Consider the following 26,932-nt stretch of genomic DNA (forward strand, 5'->3'; position numbering starts at 1 on the left):
TGGTGGGCTCAGTGTGCACAGAGAACCTGCCACATTGTGCTAGCCTCGTGCATCCTGACAGACGATGCAAAAATCCACACTGACACTACGACCTCCGCATAGGTTGTTGGTGGTATCGGAGGCATTGAGGTTCTTTTTGCACACGCGAGTATGTGTTTGTTTGTGTTTGTGTGTATTTGCGAGTCTGTGTTGTTTGTGTGAGGGCCATGGAGTGAGTGTGTGTTTGTGTATATGTGTATGTGTCAGCGATAGGGGGAGAGTGTGTTTGTGTGTGTGTATGTGTGAGGGACAGGGAGTGAGTGCGTGTGTGTAATTGTGTGTCTGTTTGTGAGGGACAGAGAGCAAGTGTGTGTTTGTGTGTGCATGTGTTAGGGATAGGGAGCGAGGGTGGGTCTGTGTGTGTTTGTGTGTAAGCAGGACAGTGTGTGTTTGGATGTTTGAGCTTTCTGTCCCAGCCCTTACAGGTACATAACAAGTATTCATGCAGACAGGACGTTGAGAGGATTTAATGTCTGGCTCCCTTGTGTGTGTCTGTTAGCTCTTTGCTATTGTCTTGCTCTCTTCGTCCTTATGTTTTTCTCACGTTTGACAATTACTTTAGAGTCATACAAAATTAAACAAATGTTTAATTAATGTTTCCATATATATATATATATATATATATATATATATATATATATATATATATATATATATATATATATATATATATATATATTTCATTGGAGGTACAGTTTTGTTTTTTTATGTTTAACATCTACATGATGCTGTAATATTTATGAATTGTTATATGTATAGCTGCTATGTGATCTGCAGCTAAACATTAACAGTAGATTTCCAAACAGTAACATTCAGGAATACAGTCCTGATCAGGTCTTGGCAGACCTAACAGACTTCACATTTGTCATGACACACGCACCATGATCTGTCCAGTATGCCTCAGATTTTACATGGCCATTACTCATCTGAAACTTAAACAATTGTAGGTTTGAACATACAGAACTGATTAGATACTTTGATACAGTCTACGCCAACTTATCATTTTTGTTAAAATACTTTATAAAGATTTCCATATGTTGCTGATTTTTTTTCTCTTTCTCACTCCTCTTCCTATTTCCATCTTTCTTCTTGTCATCTCTCTCACTCTCTCTCTCTCTCTCTCTCTCTCTCTCTCTCTCTCTTTAACTGATAACTGTTGCGATCCATTCTGCAGGTATATAACAGAGTTTGTAAACCTAGGCAATGTGTCAGCTCTACGCACATTCAGGGTGCTGAGGGCTTTGAAAACTGTTGCGGTAATCCCAGGTAAGCAGCTAGTAGGCCACGGGGCCAGCAGAGGGCGCCGCTCGCTGTCTCTCCTTTCGCACTCCTCTTTTCTGCCTTCCTCCCTTCTCCGTTCCTTTCTTCCTCCACGCGTTGGACAGGCTGTCCGTGATGTCTTCCTCCCAGTGCAGTGGTGGTGGTAGTGGCGTGTCGTTGTGTGTCGTGCGTGTCGTGTGTGTTGTGTCATAGTGTTTGTTCTGTGTGTGATCCTCCCTTGTTGCAGATATGTAACAGAGTTTGTGGATCTGGGGAATGTGTCAGCCCTGAGAACCTTCAGGGTTCTACGAGCTCTCAAAACTATTTCTGTCATACCAGGTGAGAACGCGTTTAAACACGAAGGCTGAGCTGCTTCCGCGCTGACGCAAGCGATTCTCATTGATTACTATTATTCTTACGATTATCAACCTCATTTGAGTTTTTTTTTATATTTTTCATTTTGTACTTGGACGTTTTTTGAAAAGGGGATGCTGCAGAAACGATACATTAATTTAATTCTGAATTTATGTTTATTCTTCTTTTTTTTTTTTTTTTTTTTTACAAAACAATCAAAAATGGTAGCAATACATTTTTGATAGGCTTTGCAGTCTGCTGTCCGACCACTGATGTCAGATCATCAGTAACTGGAGGCTGAGGAGCCCCTGAAATACGATCAATGTTTCCGTCAGGGTTTTATGAATGTAATAAACTAAAAGTTGAAAATAAGGACTAAAATTACATCATTTACTACAATGGAGACACTGATTGCAGAGGAGAAATTTGTGATGTGTCCGAAAAAGATAAACATAGAAAACAAAGGGATCTCTTAAGTGTTTATGCAAACATCTCCTGTGTAACAATATATAGTATTTAGCTTCAAATGTCTTCTGTGTTGAGAAAATGCAAAATGACATTTTAATGGAGCAACACAAAGCTCGATAATTGAAATTCATCAAAGCATAACAGCATTTCTATGTGCATTTCATAATGTTGTGTAAGATGTCATACATTTGGAAATTAGAACATTTCATTAAGGCTCCAAATGTAGTTCTTGTATGTCAGTAGCAGTAGTAATGTTTGTGGGTAATGTAGTTCACTCACTAAGACTGCCAAGCCTAGCTTGAAACATTTCTGCTGCATGATGCTTTCTGAGACACCTGCTTTTTAGTTTGTTTTTTTGTTCTTTTTCACGACCGGCTTTCTCGAATTTCTGCATCCTTCTACATTTTTACAAAATGCAGTTTTTAAAAGCCCTCCTTATTCTTATTTTAAAGAACTTGGAGTGGAAAGACAAAGAGAGACATCAGAATATATGGTTTACTTGAAGGGAATTTGCAGTTAATACAGGTGCTTCATTTTGAGTGTGTGTGTGTGTGTGTATGAGAGAGAGGAGAAAGTGTGAGAAATAGTAACTTTGCAGATTTACAAATGTGAGTGAGCACACATTCACTCACACACAGCTGACCTAGCGTGTGCCCGGATTGTGCACGTCCTGTATATCACACGTGGGCCCGTCTGACAATGAGCATTTTTACAGTGGAGTTCTTCAATCATCTGGTGTCTCTCCAACAACAGGAAAGAGGAAATTAGTTGGGAAACAAATGGGGTAAAGTGTTCTCCGGATACAAATGATTAGTCAAAAGGGCATTGTCACCGTGACGATGAGGTGATGATGATGTTACTGCCTTCAGCCTTGGCGTTTAAATGACCTGCATGCGCTCCTTCCTCCCTTGGCCCGCCCTCCTCTTCCTCTCTCTGTGTCGGCTCTCTGCATTTCTGTGTGTGGTGCTGCTCTGTTATGTATTTTGCCAATGTGTTGAATATTGAATATATTTTATGTGTATTTCTAAGATGTTCACCTTGTGTCTCCTCGGGGTCTCCACACAAACATTATGATGTCGTGAAACAATATTCTAGTTTCAAATGATGCAATGAACGAAATTATACTTAATTTGTTACCATCTTAGTTTTTAGTACAACTGTGAAATAAGGAATAATTGGTCAATGGCATTAATTACTAATCTATACGCTAAAACCAGGGAGATTTTTGATGACAGACCATCTATTTTCAGCACTGCATTTGGAAGTTTAATATGAAAACAGCATGAGCCTACACCAAATCTTCAACTTCCAGTCAAGTTGATGTTTTCTTTTTGTTTTGTTTTTTTTTTTTGAGGGGGTGGGTGGGGGAGGGGCGTGCATTTCAGCCTTTTTAAAAATGCATCTTCCGCGTCGCTCAGAGAAACTGCCGTGTTCAGCTGTTTTCATGTCCAACGTCCACACTGTCCTGTTGCTCGTCATAATGCTGATGCTGAAAGTTGTACTTTTCTCTCTGGTCAGTTCAGCTTTTTTCCTGCCTTACACACGTAGCATAATCTGGCAGTGCCATCTCCCCTCTTACATATGTAGCATAATCTGGCAGTGCCATCTCCCCTCTTACATATGTAGCATAATCTGGCAGTGCCATCTCCCCTCTTACATATGTAGCATAATCTGGCAGTGCCATCTCCCCTCTTACATATGTAGCATAATCTGGCAGTGCCATCTCCCCTCTTACGCATGGCGTGAAGATCATTTTGCAGCCCTATGTTTTAACCATGACTGTAAAGCGTGCATAATTTTGTGCATATATTTAGATCTTGATTTAATGTAATGATTTATTTTTTAAAACTGTATGTCCTCATTTTTGCTTCACTTCTGCTGTTATGTAATGCTAGATCCATCACATAAATGACATTCTAATGTATGTATATGAGTTCTTCTTCAGTAACTTTTACTAAGAATTTTTTTCTCCATATGTAAATGTCAAGTAAATCTAGTCTTAGTACAAAATGCTATCCATTCAGTAGAAATATCTCTCTGCATTTGAAAAAATGAGTTAGTTAAATGATCCTGTAGCCTTCCATGGATTATGCTGAAAGGCTCAAAAGCAGTAGATTAAAATAGATAAAAAATGGAAAAGCCAAATAAAAATAGATGTGTACTTTGAATAAACTAGACTTGAATTAAAATGTAACATTTTCCATTTTAATTCATTTGCAACATTAAGGTCTGTCACACTCTGAACTGAAATCTTGCTAGCCCCACAAAACCGATGTGTCATCTTAAGCAATTCTAATTTTGTTGTTCCCAGCTAGCTGTCCAAAAAAAGACTGAAAGAGAAAGAGAAGCACAAATGTTTAACAAAGGAGAACGACATCATGAAAGAAGAGTATTAGATTTCTAAATAGGGCAGTTTCTCTAAAAAAAAAACACCTAAAACTCTAAAGAAAGAAGATAATAAGACTATGTTAAAATGTTTCTATTTTACGTACATAGTTTATTAAAGATCACATGGTTGTTATTGTGACATAAAGTACAAACCACTCAGTGTAGGCCGTGTACAGCATTGTTTTAATCACCTTGTGCCATGTAGTTATGGAAGTGCATATTTTGGTGTCATTATGAATGCCTTGATTTTCATCTTGCTATGAATAAAGGGGATCAGGAGTAGACTGCAGTTGTATATACAAAGGCTTTATTATGCAGACACACCCTATATACAGAACTAAATGAATAATTATATTTGTTTATTTGTTTATTAGTTAGTTTAGTTAGTTATAAAGAATATTATTTTTATAATGTTATAGCATATGTTAAAAAATATAATGTTTAGATATTTACTTATTTCAATTTAAATGTATATTGACAACTTTAAAATATTTATACATTGTATGGTGTTTTTGTTTTTTATTTGTCCATCCTTTTTCATTTCAAATTAATTTCAGAGGGAAAATGGTACCAAATACTTCCTTAGTCTTTGGGTAATTAATAAATCATAAAATCTTATACTTAAATAAAATAACCAAATTCACAATGTTTGTTTCAACTTTATATTGTGTGGAGAATCCATTAGGAGTGACAGACCTTGTAATCTTTCTGTGTGAAACCTCAAAAACCTAAATGTTTTCTGATGTATATGTGTACATGTCTTTTGTGAGGAAGGGAGACAGAAATGAATTGTAATGAGAAAAGAAGAAAGGTTTTATTATTACATTTATTAGTAGTACAATATTATTTCTGATGAGCAAAGCTCAAGAATATCTCTGCTAAATGTCTATGTGTGTATTTTGCAAGTTAGAAATTCTATGAATGCGTATAGTACACTTTGTATGTAATCCTACAGGTAAGTACAGTATGGCTGTTTTCAAATACACTAATATGCTCTGTGTGTCAAAAGCCAGATCACCACACAGGTATGTGTGTGTGTGTGTTGAGCTGGTGCAACACCACAGTATGTGTGTATGTTCATCTTCTAGGATTGAAGACCATTGTGGGGGCTCTGATCCAGTCAGTGAAGAAGCTGTCTGATGTGATGATTCTGACTGTCTTTTGTCTGAGTGTATTCGCTCTCATTGGCCTTCAACTTTTTATGGGCAACCTCCGGCAAAAGTGTGTGATCTGGCCAATCAGCAATCAAACAATCACCTACCTGTCCAATGGGAGCAGGGGCTTTGACTTTGGAGAATATATCATGAATGACAGTGAGTGACTGCTTTTCTTGGGTTTGAAAAACAAGAGAAGTCAGACACATGGTTAAATGAACAAAGCTATCCACCTTTCAAAGAAATAATATGACGGACATCTCTTCCTGTTTCAGCCAACTTCTACTTCCTGCCTGGAATGTTAGATGCTTTATTATGTGGAAACAGCTCAGATTCAGGGTGAGGCTTACAGACACGCATGCATTCACACACACACACACACACACACACACACACACACACACACACACACACACACACACACACACACACACACACACACACACCCATTGTAGGTATTACACTACACATATTTACATCCTGGTTTTGATTATTGCATCAAACTAGTGTGTTACTGTACGCTTATGGAACGTGGGCATTGCAGGCGGTGTCCAGAGGGCTACACCTGCATGAAAGCAGGCCGTAATCCTAACTACGGCTACACCAGCTTTGACTCCTTCGGCTGGGCCTTTCTGGCTCTCTTCCGACTCATGACACAGGACTTCTGGGAAAACCTGTACCAGCTGGTGTGTGCTCTCCTGCTTCCTCTGCTTGTCTTTTGTCCATATGCCTGATGTATAAATTAGGTGGTATACTCTTCAATTAAGCCATTAAAACAACAGTTGCCGTATTGGCCTTGCACTCATGCTAACAAGGAGACATCCTCACTGCTACATCCTCACTGCTACATCCTCACTGCTACAGCCCAAACATCAGTGAAATGCTGCCTGTCCTAAAGCTTTTTCCATCTCTCTCAGACTCTGCGGGCTGCGGGGAAGACCTACATGATCTTCTTCGTACTGGTGATCTTTGTGGGCTCCTTCTACCTGGTGAACTTGATCCTGGCTGTGGTAGCCATGGCCTACGAGGAGCAGAACCAGGCCACCATGGCGGAGGCGGAGCTGAAAGAGGCGGAGTTTAAGGCCATGCTGGAACAGCTCAAGAAACAGCAAGAGGAGGCACAGGCATGCGCACACAAACTCTTTCACACACACACACACGCACACACACACACACACACACACACACACACCCACACACACACACACACACACACACACACACAGTCCCCCTCCCAGTCCTCTTTTTTTTTACCTTTTCTCCCACCTCTTTCTCACTCAGGCCAACGCCATGGCAACATCGGCGGGGACGGTGTCGGAGGACGCCGTGGAGGACGACGGGGGAGGACGCCTCTCCCGCAGCTCCTCCGAGGTGTCCAAGCTGAGCTCCAAGAGCGCCAAGGAGCGGCGCAACCGGAAGAAGAAGTGGAGGAAGGAGCAGGAGAAGGAGAAGGGCGACAGCGAGAAGGTGGTGAAGTCCGAGTCGGATGACGGCAGCAGGCGGAGCCGCTTCCGTTTCCCTGACAACAGGCTCTGCAGGAAGACGTCCATCATGAACCAGGTGAGAGGGTCCCGGCGTGTGGCGCTCACGCGGCCGCTACATCGCAGGCGTTTGACGGCCGGTTGAGGTGTGTTCTGTGTCTAGGTTCCCCTCTTCATAGGAGCAGGTATATCTCTCATGGCTGTCTCGTATATACTGTATTAAAGCCAGAGACAGGTAAACAAACAAAAGTAAACAAAACAAAAATAATAACTGCTTAAACAGAGAAGACTAAACATGAAGTGGCCGTATCTTAACCTTCCGTTCGTGACAATGACATTAGGAGATTATTCTCGTACATGTTCCTGTAACACTGTCCACCTGCTGCCTTTGACGACAGGCAGCACACCCGACATACACAAACCCGTTGGATGGATGGATCCATAGGTCTATATTGGCTTTAAAGCCCTCTGTTGCTCTCACTTTTAACTTCAGAAGACCACAGAACACCTTGAGAGCCACGGGTAGAAAAATTGAACTGAGCCATGTCATTTAGAGTCAGGTTGAATAATGTGTTCCCTTTAGTATTTGATTCTGCTATTAGTTGCGGTGAATGGACCATCAGAATGTGAATGTGAGCTATTTAAGCTCTACCCATTACAGAGCTAGATAGACAAGCATCTCTTTCAGTGCAAAGTTCCATATTACAGCATCATCCGTCAACCATGAGATAAACACCAAAATGTAATAGCAATAGTTACATTTCCAAACTTTCAAATGCAGATTTAAATGTATGTTCTTATATATTTTTGTATTTCTAAATAAAGTAGTCTCACAATGGAGTACATGCATAAATATATAAGAGTAGAGAAAGAGAGAGAGAGAGAGAGAGAGAGAGAGAGAGAGAGAGAGAGAGAGAGAGAGAGAGAGAGAGAGAGAGAGAGAGAGAGAGAATAAATGAAAAAAGGTCATAAAATTGACATAAAACAAAAATGGCTTGGTAATCCCGGGCTGGTTCTGGGCTGGCACACCCTGCATTCCATTGGCTGATGATGACTAAAAGCTGCTGTTGTCTGTTGGTTGTAGTAGACTCAGGTGCCTCCCAGACAGGCCCCGCCCCCTTCCTCCAGCTAGCCGTGCTGTGCCATTTCTGCTCCTTTCTTGATGAGTCATCATTCGTTTCACATCTGTGATTAGACAAAGTGCACCAGCCTTGGGCCCAGAGACCACAGGAAACGCCTCTGCCCATTCATCTATCTACACTATCTGTATTTCTTTTATCTCTCCATCTTTCTCTAATTTTCAAATCCCCTTTAATGTAATAAGGGTAAAAATACAATATGTCTTTCTCTGCTCTTCCTGATCTCTATGCTACTAATAACAATTTTTATTCATGTGTGTGTGATGTATGTGCAAATGTACATCTCAAGGTGCTTGCTTGATGAGTTTCTATAATCTACGTTTGTGATGCATGTAGTTATGAAAACTGTTTAAATCATGGGCAGGCCCTAAGGGCCGCATAAACACTTAGTGCAAGCACATGCCTGTCTGCTGCTGTGTGTGGTCGGGGGGTGTTCACTGATCCTACCTGAATGATTTATTTTGCTTCTGGAGATCTTTTATCTCCTGCTGAACACAGCAAACCTATGGGCAGAGGCCACAGCCCAGATACCCACCCAAAGTATCTACATATCCACGTAAATCCAGGTCCAGCTGGAGGTTTACAACATCATGTAATTTCACCTCTGCTTGATTCTTGTGTGTGTGTGTGTGTGTGTGTGTTTGCTTTATTAGATCTCGTCTGGAGTTAATTGACACCTTATCAGGTCTAGCTACATTTGCATGACCATATACATATTATATATCCACAGTCTCAAGTTGTTCCTTTGTATTCTCTCACAAACATAGGATGTGCCAGTGCACTAAGGCCTGTTCCTTGATACCTCCTCTCATATCTGCTAATGCAGCAATGCAGAGCTGACCACTTAACCAGATCAATCCCACTCTTCTCCATAAGTGAAATAGTCTCTGCTGAGAGGGCGCTTGGGCTGTCTCTGCTGGACTGAGTCTGCAGTGCTCACCCACCCCATTAGAGACGGGCCACTCAGGCCCACCGCAGCAGAAATGCCTGCGCTAGCATCCAGCATTCTGCACTATCAGTGAATCTTAGCTAGCAGCTAACACGCTGTAATAGCACTGATTTTCATCTAGAACACTGTCATCTGTAGATTTCAGCTAGGAGCGAAAGCTGCAGTTTTTTTGCCAGCAGCTCTGAACCAATATTAGCTAACATACAGTATTAGAATTTTATTATCAAAAATAATTTCACCCTTTAGCTGAAAACCGATGCAGGCTACCATCTGAAATCAAATGGTGCCTCAACAGTCATAATCAGCCAGCAGGTTAGATGCAAGCAAGTTTAGAAGGTACCAAAATAGGTTACTTCAAATCAAAGTCTGTACGCATTGTCTTCTGCTTTTAAAACAATAGTAGGTTTTGGGTTTCATGTCTTTCGTTGTAAATGTTTTCGACATGCTAGGAAATAACTGCTGTCCTCTGGGTGTTGGGTTTGCCACTAGGAGGAGAAATGTTTTCTTCAGCTGATCAAACAATGAGTGTGTGTGTGTGTGTGTGTGTGTGTGTGTGTGTGTCCTTCTTCCCGGTACTCCAGTCTCTGCTGAGCATCCCTGGCTCACCCTTCATGTCCCGTCACAACAGCAGAAGCAGTATCTTCAGCTTTAAGGGCCGCTCGAGAGACGTGGGCTCTGAGAACGAGTTCGCCGACGACGAGCACAGCACGGTGGAGGAGAGCGAGGACCGCCGCGGCTCTCTCTTCATCCCCTACCGACGCAACAGCTACAGCGGCTACAGCCAGGGCTCCTCACGCATCAACCCACTGGCGCCACACTCTGGCTGCAAGCGGAACAGCACGGTGGACTGCAATGGCGTGGTGTCTCTGATTGGGCCAGGGCCTGGTCGGCTTCTGCCTGAGGTGAAAATAGATAAGGCAGCCTCTGACGACAGTGTAAGGACGTCCACGGGGGGAAGGTTCACAGTATAGGCATGACACCAATGGCCGACCTTTACTCCTCATTCCTTTTCTCTGACCTTCTGACCTTTTGGCCTTGATTCCATCCTCTGGCACTGAATTTCTTGGACTTGGTTTATACCCCCCCCCCCCCCTTTTCTACTTGTAATGGTTTCCTCTTCTCCCTCTTCTCTATTTCTATTCCCGTGCAAGTTGTGATACGTTCTGACCAACCCCACCAGTCCCCACACCCTACACGCAATGTGCTGCTATGAATGGCACGACCAATGAGACGAGACAATGTAGAGAGGTCCCTTGTTGCATATGCTCCATATCTCTTACCCGTTAACGTCTCTCCTGTCACAAAACTAATGTCAATAACTTCATCTTCTCTTTGTTCGTTCAAAGATAATCAAGAGACAAACACAGATGGTCGTCAGTTAGCTTAGCAATGCGTTCGTTTGCCCTATACTAGCAGTGTTCATTGAAGCTACACCACAGTATGGATTTCCTCCATGTATTCACTATGGCCACCTCTCCCACGAACATGCAACTTTAGGCCCAGTCTGCTGTCCTTCTCCTTTCGTTTCTGTCTTCATTTTCCCTACCTAAAAAGTGTGATGCAAGCTAAAACTTTCCTAACCTTTCCAGTAACAGCACTCTCTTTCATCCTAGTTAGCATGGTAGACTGACTTCCTTATACTCTCTGTTTAGGCAATGCCTTTAACTCTGGTTGATGCATGATACTGGGCCCAGCTTCCGCAGAGCTGATCCATGTTCACCACACATATAACTGAAATGAATTTTATGTAAAGTATTATTGAAATTATATTCTGTATAATTACTGAAATTATGTAAATCAATTGGTAATGATTGGACAGTTAGAGTATGAACTGATTTCAGATCATAGTTGTATCTCACAAAAATAATGAAATTCCTGTGATTCATTCATGCAATCACTTCCTGAGCTGTAACTAAGGACTAAATATTCATGCAATAAACCTACAAATAAAATACATTAATGTAAGATTAAATGAAGGACATGAATGTAAGAATTCATCATTATAGAAGGATGTGGCAGTGGAGACTGGGCCTTAGTCTTGTTTGAATTTGAGTGCATGTCTGTGCATGCTGATGTTGTGTTGGAGACAGGAGTGTAATCAAGTGTAATCGCCTTGCTTTCACGTTTCTTCAGAGTTTGGTAGATTGATGGTAGCACTGTTCTCCTCTAGATGTTTTGTAGAAGAGTGATGTCAGAGAGCGGCTGGTGCAGATAACATATCAGACCTTCTGGACAAACAGTTGTTTAAAATGTATTGGAGAAGAATGAGAACGGAGCCTAATTTAGAGTCCAATATTTTGAAAAGGAGTTATTTTAAGATAGTTGAAGCTCCATTAGGTAATTGAAGAAATCCATCTATGAATGGAATAGTGGAATAACAGTAGTAGATGGAAAAGTCCTTAGTTAGTCCATCTGGAAAGTTCCCTTGCAAATGGCTTCAAAAATGTAACCTGAGCAGATCTTTATTTCAGATTGGAACTTCTAGTATGCAAGAGAATTATTTACTATTTTACTAGAACTGTTATTATTATATAACATGGAAGCCAGTAGGTGATATTGTGTGAGTTTAGTTGAGGTTTAGTGGATTAGTTGAGGTTTAGTGGATGACAGCAAGTAGGAGTCAGTGATCAAAATCACAGATCTTAAAGCAGGAGAATCTTAAGATGGTGACGTTACTTAGAGTTTGAACATGGCGTCGTTGTAATGCCAATTGATCACTGTGTTTGGTGAGGGTGCATATATTTGACATCTGGCCACTCACACTCTCCTGTCTTTCTCTTCTCCATCCCCTCATCCTGCAGACCACAGAGGTAGATATAAAGAGGAAGCACTCAGGTTCTCTCATGGTGTCAGTGGACCAGCTCAATACGTCTTTTGGGAGGAAAGAGCGTGCTAACAGTGTGATGACTGTCATCACTAACACACTGGTGGAGGGTACTATTCTCCCGTTCAAACCACCACCTCCTTCACAGTTTGGCTCTTCCCCAAAAAGCAATCCATTAGCTCTTTTAACTCTTGCTTTTCCTGTGTTGTTTGTCCCTCAGAACTGGAAGAGTCTCAAAGGAAGTGTCCGCCATGCTGGTACAAGTTTGCCAACACATTTTTGATCTGGGAGTGTTGTCCGCTCTGGGTGAAAGTAAAGGAGATAATGAACTTAATAGTGATGGACCCATTTGTGGACTTAGCCATCACAATATGCATTGTGTTAAACACAGTCTTCATGGCCATGGAACACTACCCTATGTCGCCACAATTTGAGAAAGTGCTATCTGATGGAAACCTGGTAAGATTTTTATTAACCTCTTTGCAAAATGCATAAGGTCATTCATTTACAATTCATACAATTTCTGTTTGAACCAGTTTACTGTAGACCCGACACAGTGTTACAGTGTGTTTTCTGCGATCTTGACTTGATGAAAAATTCCAAACAAAGCTGCTCTAAGCTCAATTCTCACAGCAACACCGTGACCCGTCTGCCACGCTCAGTCCAAGAACGTAGAGCGTTAACTTTAACCTTAACAGCACAGCAGCGGCCACAATAGTCTTTGCTCATGGCTGGCCTGTGTGTTGAACGATGGGGTCAGTGTATTATTGCCACAGTATCCTTGAATTGTTCCTTTACTTAGCACCCCAAGGAAGCCTTGCTAATTAGATGGTTTATCATCATTAAATTAAGGCGTTTTGTGGTGATTGCGTAATGGTGGTTATTCAATGCCCTGACCTTGCATCATCATCTGCTGATCACAGGACCTATACTTATGCTGCTGGGACCTTTGCCTTTTCTCTAACTCTGAGTGGAAGGGTGGAGGGGCGTAGCAGGGTGGGGCTCCTGCAGGAGCCATGGTGGAGTCATGTGTGTGTAAATAAGTGGAAGGGTGGAGGGGCATAGCAGGGTGGGGTGGAGGCATGTGTGTGTAAATACAGGCTTTCCAGGACTCTGCACTGCGTTTATCAGTCTTTGCTGGGCATACACTTCACGGAAATTACCGGAGCTCTCCCGATGTTTCTGTGTGCTTGTCCTTGTTCTCCATCCACTCTCTTCTGTGCTCTACTTCTCCTTTTTGCGTCTTCCTTCTTTCTCTGTTTTGCTTCGGTTGATGAAGAAGTTTGCTTTCATTCTATGATTCACTCATCCCCACTGGTCTGAAACATCACTGATAAGCCTCTGATACATTATAACAATATGGCATGTCATGGAGAATCATTACTGATAAAGGCCTAGGGCAGGTAAACCTAGGGAAAGTAAACATTGGGCAGGTAAACCTAGGGAAGGTTTTCTTTGTAAATAGCTTAATTTTGCTTTTCTGGGCACACATTATACAAATGGTGTCCAATGAAAATACAACCAAAGTCCAGAAAATGATTAATTTATTTTACCCATATTTTTCCTCTTCTAATGTAAAATGGGTCATGCTTATGTTATTTAAATTTTTATTTTACTGTGTGTTTAAAATGTTTATTTTTACACAAAGCATGCTATATCAATAACAGCAAGATTGAATCTCCTAGAATGATGATAATTTCCAAACATGTTAAACAGGTGTTAGATCAGCCTACAGTGACATTAACTACTAGAAAACTCAAGGGTAGTCAAGGTCAGAATAGATATTTTGCAGTGACATCTATGCAGTTTTTCACTGCCCATGAGGCATTTGTGTCTAAGCTTATAGTTTCGTTTTCATTGATTCCTGGCTGTGCAAGTTGGATGAGAATGGACAGAATTTATGTGGCTTTTTTCCTGTGCACATATGCTTAGCACTGTACAGCTGAGCAAAATGCAGTGCATAAACACACACTGCTATCACGTCCATTTTGCTGGTGCTAATACCATGAGTCATCTCACAAACATGATCATGAAACGTATTGATTTGTGCATGTGTGTTGTTTTGTAAGACAGATGTGTTCACATTACAGATACGAGTCACTTGCAATTGTCATTGTGAACTGTAAAGATAGGAAAGTCTGATCCGAGCAAAAACTTTGAATTGAACAGTGAGTCTTGTAATAATAACAACATTCCCTTAATCTCTTTTTTTGTCTTTCAGGTGTTCACAGGTATTTTCACAGCTGAGATGTTTGCCAAACTAATAGCAATGGACCCATACTACTATTTCCAGGAGGGTTGGAACATTTTTGATGGCTTCATTGTTAGCCTGAGTTTGGTAGAGCTGGGGCTGGCAGACGTGGAAGGGCTATCAGTGCTCAGATCCTTCAGATTGGTGAGTGTGTATGTGTGAGTATGAGTGAGTATGCTTGTATATTCATATGAGTGTACACTTAATGAGTCAATATGATTCATACGGTAATGTCCAATCCTCTGACCCAGACATTTCCATTCTGACCATTAGCCTCTTAATTATTTATAGAATAAAGATCTGTATTTTTGATGCATCTCTATTTGAAAATGTTTCTTGATAATTGAGCTAATCTGGCACAGGGCATTGCAAACGCAGCATTTTCCCATGCGTTGAACTCAAGACGTGTCTCTTCACTTTGTTCTCACACAGCTGAGGGTCTTCAAGCTGGCAAAATCTTGGCCGACTCTGAACATGCTGATCAAGATCATTGGGAACTCGGTTGGTGCGCTGGGGAACCTGACTCTTGTGTTGGCCATCATCGTCTTCATCTTCGCTGTGGTGGGCATGCAGCTGTTCGGGAAGAGCTACAAGGACTGCGTGTGCAAGATCGCACAGGACTGCGAGCTGCCCCGTTGGCACATGAACGACTTCTTCCACTCCTTCCTGATTGTTTTCCGCGTGCTGTGTGGTGAGTGGATCGAGACCATGTGGGACTGTATGGAGGTGGCCGGCCAGACCATGTGCCTCACGGTCTTCATGATGGTCATGGTCATTGGAAACTTAGTGGTGAGTTTCTGAATTACCTCCACCTTTTCCTGCCTTGCTTATCCAAGTGTTTGCATTCAATGTCCTGTTGACTCTTCTGTCTCGTTCTCTGCGGAAGTGTGGCACTGGGTAAAGGTCTTCTTCTGACTTCTAGGTGCTGAATCTGTTCCTGGCTTTGTTGCTGAGCTCATTCAGTGCTGATAACCTGGCAGCCACGGACGACGATGGAGAGATGAACAACCTGCAGATCTCCGTCATACGCATCAAGACGGGAATTGCCTGGCTGAAGGTCCACGTGCGGATCCTGGTGGCACACGTGCTGAAGAAGGCACCTCTGGAGGACGAGGACAAGCCTTTGGATGACATGTATGACAAGAAGCTCAACATCATCGGCAATCACGCGGACATCAAACGTGGCGAGCTCGACTTCCCCAAGAACGGCAACGGCACGACCAGCGGGATAGGCAGCAGCGTGGGGAAGTACATGATTGATGAGGATCGCATGTCCTTCATCCACAACCCCAACCTGACGGTGAGGGTCCCCATCGCTGTGGGCGAGTCCGACTTCGAGAACCTCAACACGGAAGACTTCAGCAGTGAGTCCGAGGTGGAGAACAGCAAAGATGTGAGTGTGTGGTGGGAGTGGGTGTGAGACCATAACAAGTGAGAGAGGACTGTGGAGATTTTATTTTGGAGTGAAAAGGGTATTTCACGCCAACCAATGAATCTCCCCATTTTATACACTTTTTGTATTGTATTACAATTTTTTAATCCAGATAATCTTTTGAGGTGTTGATGAGTAAGAACACTAAAACCCTAATAAGTTGATGTAAGCTGAATTGATTTCTATATCAGCAAAAAAATATATATGCTTGTCGAAAATTCTATGTAGAGAGCATTCTGTATGCAATTGAAAAAGGCTTAGTGGTGCTTACTACACAGGATTCCTAATGAATGCCAACATTTTATTATAAAAATCCTTTTAGCAACATTTAATGGGGAAAACTCTCCTGCACATCCCCAGAGGCATGGTTACTCATGGTTACCCAGAGGCATGGTTACTCATGGTTTTCCAGATGCATGGTTACTCTTTAAGACAATCCATATTCTTGTGTCAGTGTAATGGAGAAATGTGATTTAGGGAGTCTTGACTCTTGAATTATTAGACACATTAACAAAGATTATATTGATAGTACAGTGTGTACATGAGTGGAACTGGAGGGGTGTAACATATGACCCAAATTATATAAATGGTGTCAGCCGGTTAGGGGCACCAGATTAAATTTATATAAATGTGTGGAGTAGAGTAGATGGAGTCAGTATGAATAGATTAAGGTAGTATGAGCAGATTTGTGTTGTTTATGGCCAAAGAGTTGAGCTGAGCTACTAGAGTATGGCTATAGAGTTGAGCTGAGCTACTAGTGTATGGCTGTAGAGTTGAGCTGAGTTACTAGTGTATGACTAGAGTTGAGCTGAGCTACTTGTGTATGGCTACAGAGTTGAGCTGAGCTACTACAGTGTGGCTAGAGTTGAGCTGAGCTACTAGTGTATGGCTATAGAGTTGAGCTGAGGTACTAGTGTATGACTAGAGTTGAGCTGAACTACTTGTGTATGGCTACAGAGTTGAGCTGAGTTACTAGAGTGTGGCTACAAAATTGAGCTGAGCTACTAGAATATGGCTATAGAGTTGAGCTGAGGTACTAGGTTATGGCTATAGAGATAAGCTGAGGTACTAGTGTATGACTGTATAGTTGAGATGAGCTACTACTGTATGGATATAGAGTTGAGCTGAGGTACTAGTATATGACTATAGAGTTGAGCTGAGCTACTAGTTTATAGCTATAGAGTTGAGCTGAGCTACTAGTGTATAACTATAGAGTTGAGCTGGGCTACTAGTGTATGACTATAGAGTTGAGCTGAGGTATTAGTGTATGGCTACAGAGTTGAGCTGAGGTACTAGTGTATGGCTATAGAGTTGAGTTGAGGTACTAGTGTTTGGCTATAGAGTTAAGCTGAGCTACTAGTGTATGGCTATAGAGTTGAGCTGAGTTACCAGTGTATGACTGTGGAGTTGAGCTGAGTTACTAGTGTATGGCTATAGAGTTGAGCTGAGCTACTAGTGTATGGCTATAGAGTTGAGCTGAGCTACTTGTGTATGGCTATAGAGTTGAGCTGACCTACTAGAGTGTGGCTACAAAATTGAGCTGAGCTACTAGAATATGGCTATAGAGTTGAGCTGATGTACTAGGTTATGGCTATAGAGTTGAGCTGAGGTACTAGTGTATGACTGTAGAGTTGAGATGAGCTACTAGTGTATGGCCATAGAGTTGAGCTGAGGTACTAGTATATTGCTGTAGAGTTGAACTGAGCTACTAGTTTATGTCTATAGAGTTGAGTTGAGGTACTAGTGTTTGGCTATAGAGTTGAGCTGATGTACTAGTGTTTGGCTATAGAGTTGAGCTGAGCTGCTAGTGTATGGCTGTAGAGTTGAGCTGAGCTACTAGTGTATGGCTAAAGAGTTGAGTTGAGGTACTAGTGTTTGGCTATAGAGTTGAGCTGAGGTACTAGGTTGTGGCTATAGAGTTGAGCTGAGGTACTAGTGTATGACTGTAGAGTTGAGATGAGCTACTAGTTTATGGCTATAGAGTTGAGCTGAGCTACTAATGTATAACTATAGAATTGAGCTGGGCTACTAGTGTATGACTAGAATTGAGCTGAGGTACTAGTGTATAGCTACAGAGTTGAGCTGAGTACTAGTGTACGGCTATAGAGTTGAGTTGAGGTACTAGAGTTTGGCTATAGAGTTGAGCTGAGGTACTAGTGTTTGGCTATAGAGTTGAGCTGAGCTGCTAGTGCATGGCTGTAGAGTTGAGCTGAGCTACTAGTGTATGGCTAAAGAGTTGACTAGAGGTACTAGTGTTTGGCTATAGAGTTGAGCTGAGGTACTAGTATTTGGCTATAGTGTTGAGCTGAGCTGCTAGTGTATGGCTATAGAGTTGAGCTAAGGTACTAGTGTATGGTTTTAGAGTTGAGCTGAGTTACTAGTGTATGGCTATAGAGTTGAGCTGAGGTGCTAGAGTATGGCTGTAGAGTTGAGCTGAGGTACTAGTGTATGGCTATAGAGTTGAGTTGAGGTACTAGTGTTTGGCTATAGAGTTAAGCTGAGCTACTAGAATATGGCTATAGAGTTGAGCTGATGTACAAGGTTATGGCTATAGAGTTGAGCTGAGGTACTAGTGTATGACTGTAGAGTTGAGATGAGCTACTAGTGTATGGCTATAGAGTTGAGCTGAGGTACTAGTATATTGCTGTAGAGTTGAACTGAGCTACTAGTTTATGTCTATAGAGTTGAGTTGAGGTACTAGTGTTTGGCTATAGAGTTGAGCTGATGTACTAGTGTTTGGCTATAGAGTTGAGCTGAGCTGCTAGTGTATGGCTGTAGAGTTGAGCTGAGCTACTAGTGTATGGCTAAAGAGTTGAGTTGAGGTACTAGTGTTTGGCTATAGAGTTGAGCTGAGGTACTAGGTTGTGGCTATAGAGTTGAGCTGAGGTACTAGTGTATGACTGTAGAGTTGAGATGAGCTACTAGTGTATGGCTATAGAGTTAAGCTGAGGTACTAGTATATGGCTATAGAGTTGAGCTGAGCTACTAGTTTATGGCTATAGAGTTGAGCTGAGCTACTAGTGTATGGCTAAAGAGTTGACTAGAGGTACTAGTGTTTGGCTATAGAGTTGAGCTGAGGTACTAGTATTTGGCTATAGTGTTGAGCTGAGCTGCTAGTGTATGGCTATAGAGTTGAGCTAAGGTACTAGTGTATGGCTTTAGAGTTGAGCTGAGTTACTAGTGTATGGCTATAGAGTTGAGCTGAGGTGCTAGAGTATGGCTGTAGAGTTGAGCTGAGGTACTAGTGTTTGGCTACAGAGTTGAGCTGAGCTACTGGTGTATGGCTATAGAGTTGAGCTGAGGTACTAGTGTATGACTATAAACTTGAGCTGAGGTACTAGTGTATGGCTATAGAGTTGAACTGAGGTACTAGTGTATGGCTATAGAGTTGAGCTGAGGTACTAGTGTATGGCTATAGAGTTGAGCTAAGGTACTAGTGTATGGCTTTAGAGTTGAGCTGATTTACTAGTGTATGGCTATAGAGTTGAGCTGAGGTGCTAGAGTATGGCTGTAGAGTTGAGCTGAGGTACTAGTGTTTGGCTACAGAGTTGAGCTGAGCTACTGGTGTATGGCTTTAGAGTTGAGCTGAGGTGCTAGAGTATGGCTGTAGAGTTGAGCTGAGGTACTAGTGTATAACTAGAGTTGAGCTGAGCTACTAGTGTATGGCTATAGAGTTGAACTGAGGTACTAGTGTATGGCTATAGAGTTGAGCTGAGGTACTAGTGTATGGCTATAGAGTTGAGCTGAGCTACTGCTGTGATTTATTGCCTGCCTGCTACTGCTGAGTGCTTATCCACTCAGCCAGAGAATAAATGCAGTCCAGGAGATGATGTAATGTTTTGCCTTATTGGTCTGGTTTCTGGCACATGTGTGCATTTGCTTGCTGTTGTATACTTACTGTTCCCGTGTAAAAAAAGAGGCTGATATGCATATAGAATATGCTACCATAACAATAGGGATTATAAGGTAGCCACACTATCAGCCAAGTGCAGGAATACAAAAAACAAAGAAAAGGTGTGTGGAGTGTAAGACCCAGAGGAGGAAATGGTATGGAAAAGCAGGGCATGCTCATCACTGAGTCCCTCTTGGTTTTTCCTCTCTCTCTCTCTCTCTCTCTCTCTCTCTCTCTCTCGCTCTCTCTTTTTTTGATTACCTCTCTCCATTTCTCTCCTCTTGCACACACACACACGCACACACGCACACACACACACACACACACACACACACACACACACACACACACACACACACACACACACACACACACACACACACACACACACACATACTTACACCAGCGTTTCCTGTCATAGTCTGGCTGTATGTGTGATGTCTAGGTCACCTTGACCCAGTTTAGAGGAGCAGATCCAGTACGGTTGGACCACATGTTCAAGGGCTGAATAGATATCCAATAATGTTGTACCAAGTAATGCAACTCAGCCAATCAGGGCATGGCTGGGAGAATCCAAGTCTGTGATTGGCTAAGCTGGATCAGTAAGGACTGCAGTGGTGGTGTGTGAGTGTTCTTTCATTCTGTTACTCTTTCAGTGTGAGTGTGGGTATATGAGTGTGTGTGTTTGTGTGTGTGTGTGGGTGTGCTGACGACAGGGATTTTATAAAACTGCAGCGTCATCCTGACTTGCTAAGATCAGGGTTGGCCCTGCCAATGGAGACCTGACTATGATAGACTTTGTGTGTGTGTATGCGCGCGCGTGTGTGTGCGTGCGTGTGCACGTGTGTGTGTGTGTGTGTGTGTGTGTGTGTGTGTGTGTGTGTGTGTGTGCATGCTTGCGCATGCTTGTTTTGATTAGAAATTGCCCACTGTTTTACTATGTCTGATGTTCTAGTTGAGAAGTGGACAGTGAGATGTCACTTGTGCCTGTGCATTTGCTTGCTGACACAGTTCGGTTATGTAAATTGCTTGCAGAAACACCCAGATATACATTTCTGAACTTCTGACATCTGAAGGTGGTTCTTCCTCCATAAGTTTGCTGCACTTACAGTTTTGTAAACTTTAAAAATACAAAAATGTAAGCAAATGTGATATAAATATACATGTACATATTTAGAGGAATTAATTAGTTGAAATATAAATGGAAATGCAATACATATAATATTACATTTACATATATATTTCCATATTAAACTATTATTTATAAAACTTCCTCTCTTAGCCTTCACATGAAGCAACTATATATTGTCCTTCATGTGCTGGTCAAGGTGAAACATCAACTGCAGTTTTTCTGAATGTCATCAGTATGTTTTGACACAGTGAAGTGATAAACATATGAAGGATGAAGACATGAACTGTCCATCATAGCGTTACACACTTTTCCATTATCTATCCACATGTAGCCTTTAAACACCTAGAGTGTCTGTAATGTGCATTCTCTCCACTATTAGAATATTTGGTAAGAAGCAGCTTTCTGGGGCTGTGCTAACGGGGCAGACTGATCAGTACTGCATACTCCATTGTGAGGACATGTATTGTTCTGCATTGTTCCAGATATAAGCATGTACTGCTGGAAATTAAGAGCGATAAGACCACGAGAGGTTAAGTACAAGGCTGGCTTTGGATCTTTGGAACTTTTAGATCTTTGGAAAGATCTAGCTGACGTGCATGGCCATGTGTTGTGAGGAAACGCCAAAGCGAACACCAAGGCAGCGAATCCCAACGCACGAGTACCCCATGTGCAGCAGAATGGAGGAGGAGGAGGAGGAGGAGGAGGAGGAGGAAGGAGGACGTTGAGCCAGCTTGTTCAACTCCGAAATGCCAAAAGCACATGGCGGCAAGGGTCCCCCTAAAAGTGAAGGAGTTTTAACAGCTTAGCATGGAAAAGTGCAGGGAGCCATGCTTCCTCCATCCCCGTCACACGAGACTGAGGTCTGGCTCTTACCTCTTTCTCCATTTCTCTTTCTTCCTTTCCTTCTTGTGCCCTCCTCTTCCTTCTCTCAGTTTGAGGACTACAGTTCTTCTGAGGGCAGCACCATAGATATCAAACCGGACGAGGAGGAGGTGGCTGTGGTAGAGGTGGAGGAATATCTGGATCCAGAGGCCTGCTGGACGGATGGTAAGCTACAGCAGGCTTGAGGACAGAACCTGAGCTCCTGTTTAGAAATTTCCGCATGCACAGAAATAAGTTAACCCATTGGGTACTCTGTAAAGAATTCTTTTTGCAGGCTGTGCAAAAAAAAATCTCATTGCAAAAAGCCATTGCACATCAGTGTGGGCGACTGAGTGTGTGAGTAGCTTTGGAGCGTATGCGTATGTGCATTTTAGCATTCTGTGTGTTCCTGCAGTAAATCTGTGCTTGTGTGTCTGCGTGCGTGTATGTGTGTGTGTATGTGTGTGTGTGTGTGCATGTGTGTTTGTGTTTGTGTGTTTCAGCCTGTGTGGCACGGTATAAGTGCTGTGATGTACCCATCACTGAGGGTTGGGGGAAATACTGGTGGTACCTACGGAAAACGTGCTACCTCATCGTAGAACACAACTGGTTTGAGACCCTCATCATCTTCATGATCCTCCTCAGCTCTGGGGCTCTGGTAAGGACAAATGACAAACTCCTTGCACAAACAATGGCATAATTTGACAGCAGTCAAATTGAGCACGCCAGCAGCATAATCTCTTTTTTTTTTGCTGATTGTGACTTGTTTAAAAACTGCACAGTAGCACACTGTCCAGTTCCTGTCTTATTCTCCTGCTTGGACTGCAGATGGGTCCCAGTTCTTGTAGGGCTTGCAGACTGTGTAACGGGCATGAGCTCCAGCACCTAGTGCTGTCTGATCCGTAGTTGGCTAATGGCTGCGGCTCTGTTGCACTGTACTGGCTCCTGCAGCTCAGCAGTCTGTCCTTAGGCTGCAGTGTCTCTGGTCTGCTCTAAGGGACTGTAGCCAAATACTGTATAAAAAGCCTGACATGCAGAGGATTCTGCAGCGTCTCTCCCAGCTACACTGAGGGATCATGGCCAAACTGGGTGTCTTAGTGGAAGAATTCATGTGAGTGAAGTTACAGTGCCACTCTGTGGTTGTTCTAGGGACTGTAGCCAAATGGTAGACACAAGTAGATACAAACTACTTTCAGCCTCAAAAAACAGAGACAGCCACACCTACATATATTAACTCATAAATACATAAACAAGTTATTTAGAAACAATTAGAGAGCCAATTTCAAATTCCAAGAGAAATATTTTATATAAGTTATATGTGAAATCGATATGCAAAAGATTTTTACAGCTGTTTGCATCATGGTCACGCTATGATTTAGCGTGATTGATATGATTTAACTTTTTGTCATACATGACATGCTGTACCTAAAACATTTTTTAGTATTTTAGATGTTTTAGTATTTTATCTAATGTACAGCTGAGATATTTTGTAAATTAATAGAAATGTACATATTTATTTTCTCATTCGACATGATGATGAATTTGTATTCCATTTGTTTTGTCTTCTTATTGCTTGTCTCAGGCAGCTTTACTTAGGAGCGCTGCAGATGTCAGTAAGGGCCGACTAGCACAGCAGCTGCCAATGCTGTTGAGGCATTTTGTTGGTTTGCTTATTTGTTTTTCAAACCAAAATAGCAAAAAACCCCAAAAAGAGCAATCTTGATATCCACCTTAATATGAACAACAGCGCTATGTGTGCTGTGCTGTCATCTCTCCCTCCCTAATGAGAATGAAGGCAGTTGCAGTGTTGAGGACTCCTGTTTGCCACTTGCTTGGATTTAAGTTTTCATTTAAATCTTAATTTAAGTCACGACACCATGACGCACCATGTAGACAACTTTAGCCTGTGTGACTTTTTTTTTCTGTTTTCTTGAAAGGCATTTGAGGATGTGTACATTGAACAGAGAAAGACCATCCAGATCATTCTAGAATACGCCGATCGAGTTTTCACCTACATCTTTATCCTGGAGATGTTGCTAAAATGGGTGGCCTATGGCTTCGTCAAATACTTCACAAATGCTTGGTGCTGGCTGGATTTCTTTATTGTGGATGTAAGTATCTCTGGTCTTCACTTAGCATTTCCACATATTTTGGTAATATCCCACTCTCTGTCTGTCTGCATAACCTTCTGTCTCTCTCTCTTTCCATCTATGGTGCCCATTTATTCTTATATAATACCCTTTCGATCCTTCACAGCAGTTTGAGAATAAGCCCCAGTATGAACAGTAAACTGGGAAGGTGTGGCATGACCGCTTGTTCAGAATGTGGTAATGCCTTGTCATTTTTTGTTAGACTGCATCCAAAGAACTCTCCGTGAATTCCAGGAGGGCGGCATGCGTTCTGCCTTCAGCTTCTGAGCTAGTGGTGCCCTGTCCCTCATGACCGTACTCGTCTGTGGTTGTACAAAAGCAGTGAGACTGAACAAATGCATTTAGATTGAACTCAGCCATGGACTGAGCTGTGCTAAACTGTAACTTGGTGAAATATTTACTCTTCTTAATGTGTAAAGTGTTTCATTTGTTTTGAGGTGTTGTAGATTTGCGCTGTGCCATTGTATTGATTTGTATTTATGATTTACATATATGGATTTGAACCCTGTATAATCCTTAAGAGAATATAATGACTAAAATGACAACAAGACAACAAGAGAATGGCAAAGCTATTGGTTTATATCATTCAGTTAGCATAAGGCCAGTTCTATGATACGCAGCTGTGTTAGCATGTCTGTTTTGATTTTTAATTTGTAAAGGTAGTAACATGTCAGACTATGGCTTTGAATGTCATTTTCAAATGTCATTTAAAGTCTGACTTTCTTTGGACCTGTTAAATGTTAGCATGCAAAATAATGATTTTTTAGCAAAATAATGAATTTTTAGCAGATAGCTTGTTTCAGTTTTACATTAGATATTAAAGATATCAATATATTATTGATAACTTTTGACCATAAATGTTATTTGGTTATATAACATGTGAGTTGATCCACATACATCGTGGTACATTGTGGTTCTCTTCTGTATCTTGTATCCTGTGTTGTATTGGTATAGTGTGTATAGTGCTTACACAGTTGGCTCTGTAAAAACAGAAAAGGCAATTAGGGCTGATATCCCAGCCATCTCCCAGACAAGGCTAGTGTTGTCTAAATCGTAGTGCCAATGGTGACTCACCGCCGGAAATTAATTTTAGTCTAGTCTTAGGCTATGTCGTTGCCAGCAGTCATTTTGGAGTTCGACAGGTTCTCAACTTTGAACCGTGCCAGGATTCATGTTCTGCAGAGAATGTCTCAATGGCAGTGTACATACCTACTCTCTCACTCTTCCACACCACACTCCTGCTCTCTCACTCTTCTACTCCCCACCATACTCCTGCTCTGTTCCCTGGCTTGATCAAAATTATGACTAACCTGTGGATGAGGATAAGACAGATATATTAGAAGTACCAACAGATGAAAGACATGTTTATTTTGGAGAGCCCTTTATATTGGTGCTGCACGTACCAGGCCATGTTCTGACATATTAGAAGATTTACACAGTGGTTTTTGGTGCGAGTGCAAGATGTATAATTTCAAAATCTGTCCTCAAGCACTGAAACAAATCTGAATGTGTTCATGTGTTCATGAGGCGAATGGTAAGACCGAGGGTTTTGTTCATGGACAGACTGAGTAAAGGTTTGCGTGCAAGTGTGTATATGTGTGTGTAAAAAAAACCTTATACAGCTTGGTAGTGTTTATGCCTCTGACAGGTGACTGTAACCTTGTCTTTCTTTAGCGCTGATGGAACCAGAGGCACTGAGAGCCCTGTGGGGTCGGGGAGTAAGGGGTCAGGGTAAGGTCATTGCTGGACTCTCTCTCTGACAGGAGCTCCTCTCTCTCTGCCTCCTTGCTCTCCTCAACCGCCCTCCCTCCCTGACGACACTTTTCCAGTCTCATGTGTACTGTATGCAGTGCCTGTTTGTATGTATTGTGTGTATTTTGTCCGTTGAAAGTTCGGTGGATGTGCTTGTAAGTTTTGTGCACATTTCTGTGCCTCTTAACGTTTCCCTCCTCCACCTCTTTCTGTAAGTCTTTCTTTCTCTCCCAGTGTCTCAACCATGAGTTTCCTTCCAGGTTTGCTGTTAAGATGCTTTCCAAGCTCCGTCCATCTGCGATAACAAAACAAAATACATACTCAGATAAAAAAATAATAATAAATCTTGGGGCGTCCACCATCCGTATAACTTCTGATCGGATCCCACCTTATTTAACCTTACTCTCTCTTTCTTGTGTTTATATACACATATATACATACATACTTAAATACACCCTTACTTATGTATGCATATATCTCTTATGTGCTTCTGACTCTCCAGCTTAATACCGATGTAGGGTCCTCTTTCTCTCTGTCCCCTGATGGCCTTCTTGACTCTAACACTTTGGCCCTATCTCTCTCTCTCTCTCTCTCTCTGTCTCTCGCTCTCTCTCTCTCTCCCCTCTTTCTCTCTCTTTCTTTCCTGCTCTCTCTTCTTTCCTCCCCCTCTCTCTCTCTGTGTAGGTGTCTATAGTCAGCCTTATAGCTAATGCGTTGGGGTACTCAGACTTGGGCCCCATAAAGTCCCTGAGGACTTTGAGGGCCCTCAGGCCCCTGAGAGCTTTGTCCCGGTTTGAGGGCATGAGGGTAAGATTCAGAGTTGCCCAGTGCATGCCCGTCACTCTGTGACAACACTACCGCATGCTAAGAACCATCATTTTGCAGTTATGCTAAACAAAAAAGCATACCCAGGAGGAAAAACAAGGCCAATAAATGGAGGAGATATCCATACTACACCATTGTGTAAAAGATGCACCTTAAATGCATGTATTTTGAGAACATTCGCATGGATATTTTCTCAATATTGCGTCATGATGCAGCTGAAACATTTATTGAATTTGCATACAGCCAAAAAAACTTTGTAAGTTTTATGTTAAAGTAATTGTCTGATTACTTAAGGATTAAGGACGTTCAAAGGTATTCAAAACTAGGAGATGTTAAAAGCTGCCTCATCACAAGCAGACAGCAGTAGATCTTAACATTTTCTTTGTAGTTTTAAACATTTTATTTCAGTTGGGCTTAGAAATCAGTCATTTGTGCTGTAGCATTAGTTCAAGGCCTGTTTGTGGTATGTCAACCATTCAATTGCTAAAACAGTCCTCTGCTCCAGAAGTACCACCATTCACCTCCACCCGTATCCAGCCTGACTTCAACAGCCATATACAGCCCTCACATACTTCCTCACC

The 26,932-nt window shown here is 42.0% G+C and overlaps 1 protein-coding gene across 7 annotated transcripts in view; it reads left to right on the forward strand.

Moving 5' to 3' along the window:
- The window catches only part of scn8ab (sodium channel, voltage gated, type VIII, alpha subunit b), a 50,664-nt gene that overhangs the window by 13,134 nt on the left and 10,598 nt on the right, over positions 1-26,932 (forward strand). Inside the window, exons 6-21 of one of the 7 annotated variants that reach the window (XM_077014631.1) lie at positions 1,214-1,305; positions 5,598-5,822; positions 5,939-6,002; positions 6,208-6,349; positions 6,581-6,787; positions 6,945-7,223; positions 9,814-10,167; positions 12,034-12,166; positions 12,277-12,515; positions 14,278-14,451; positions 14,740-15,096; positions 15,230-15,700; positions 21,696-21,810; positions 22,128-22,282; positions 23,562-23,735; positions 26,211-26,333. In XM_077014631.1, coding sequence (XP_076870746.1) covers positions 1,214-1,305; positions 5,598-5,822; positions 5,939-6,002; positions 6,208-6,349; positions 6,581-6,787; positions 6,945-7,223; positions 9,814-10,167; positions 12,034-12,166; positions 12,277-12,515; positions 14,278-14,451; positions 14,740-15,096; positions 15,230-15,700; positions 21,696-21,810; positions 22,128-22,282; positions 23,562-23,735; positions 26,211-26,333 — 3,304 coding nt within the window. Of the gene's footprint in view, positions 1-1,213; positions 1,306-1,546; positions 1,639-5,597; positions 5,823-5,938; positions 6,003-6,207; positions 6,350-6,580; positions 6,788-6,944; positions 7,224-9,813; positions 10,168-12,033; positions 12,167-12,276; positions 12,516-14,277; positions 14,452-14,739; positions 15,097-15,229; positions 15,701-21,695; positions 21,811-22,127; positions 22,283-23,561; positions 23,736-26,210; positions 26,334-26,932 lie in introns of all 7 variants that reach the window. The other 6 variants (XM_077014633.1, XM_077014630.1, XM_077014632.1 and 3 more) reach the window with 6 other exon arrangements.

Source organism: Brachyhypopomus gauderio, chromosome 8 (genome assembly GCF_052324685.1).
Source record: "Brachyhypopomus gauderio isolate BG-103 chromosome 8, BGAUD_0.2, whole genome shotgun sequence".
In the NCBI taxonomy this organism is placed as follows: Eukaryota; Metazoa; Chordata; class Actinopteri; order Gymnotiformes; family Hypopomidae; genus Brachyhypopomus; species Brachyhypopomus gauderio.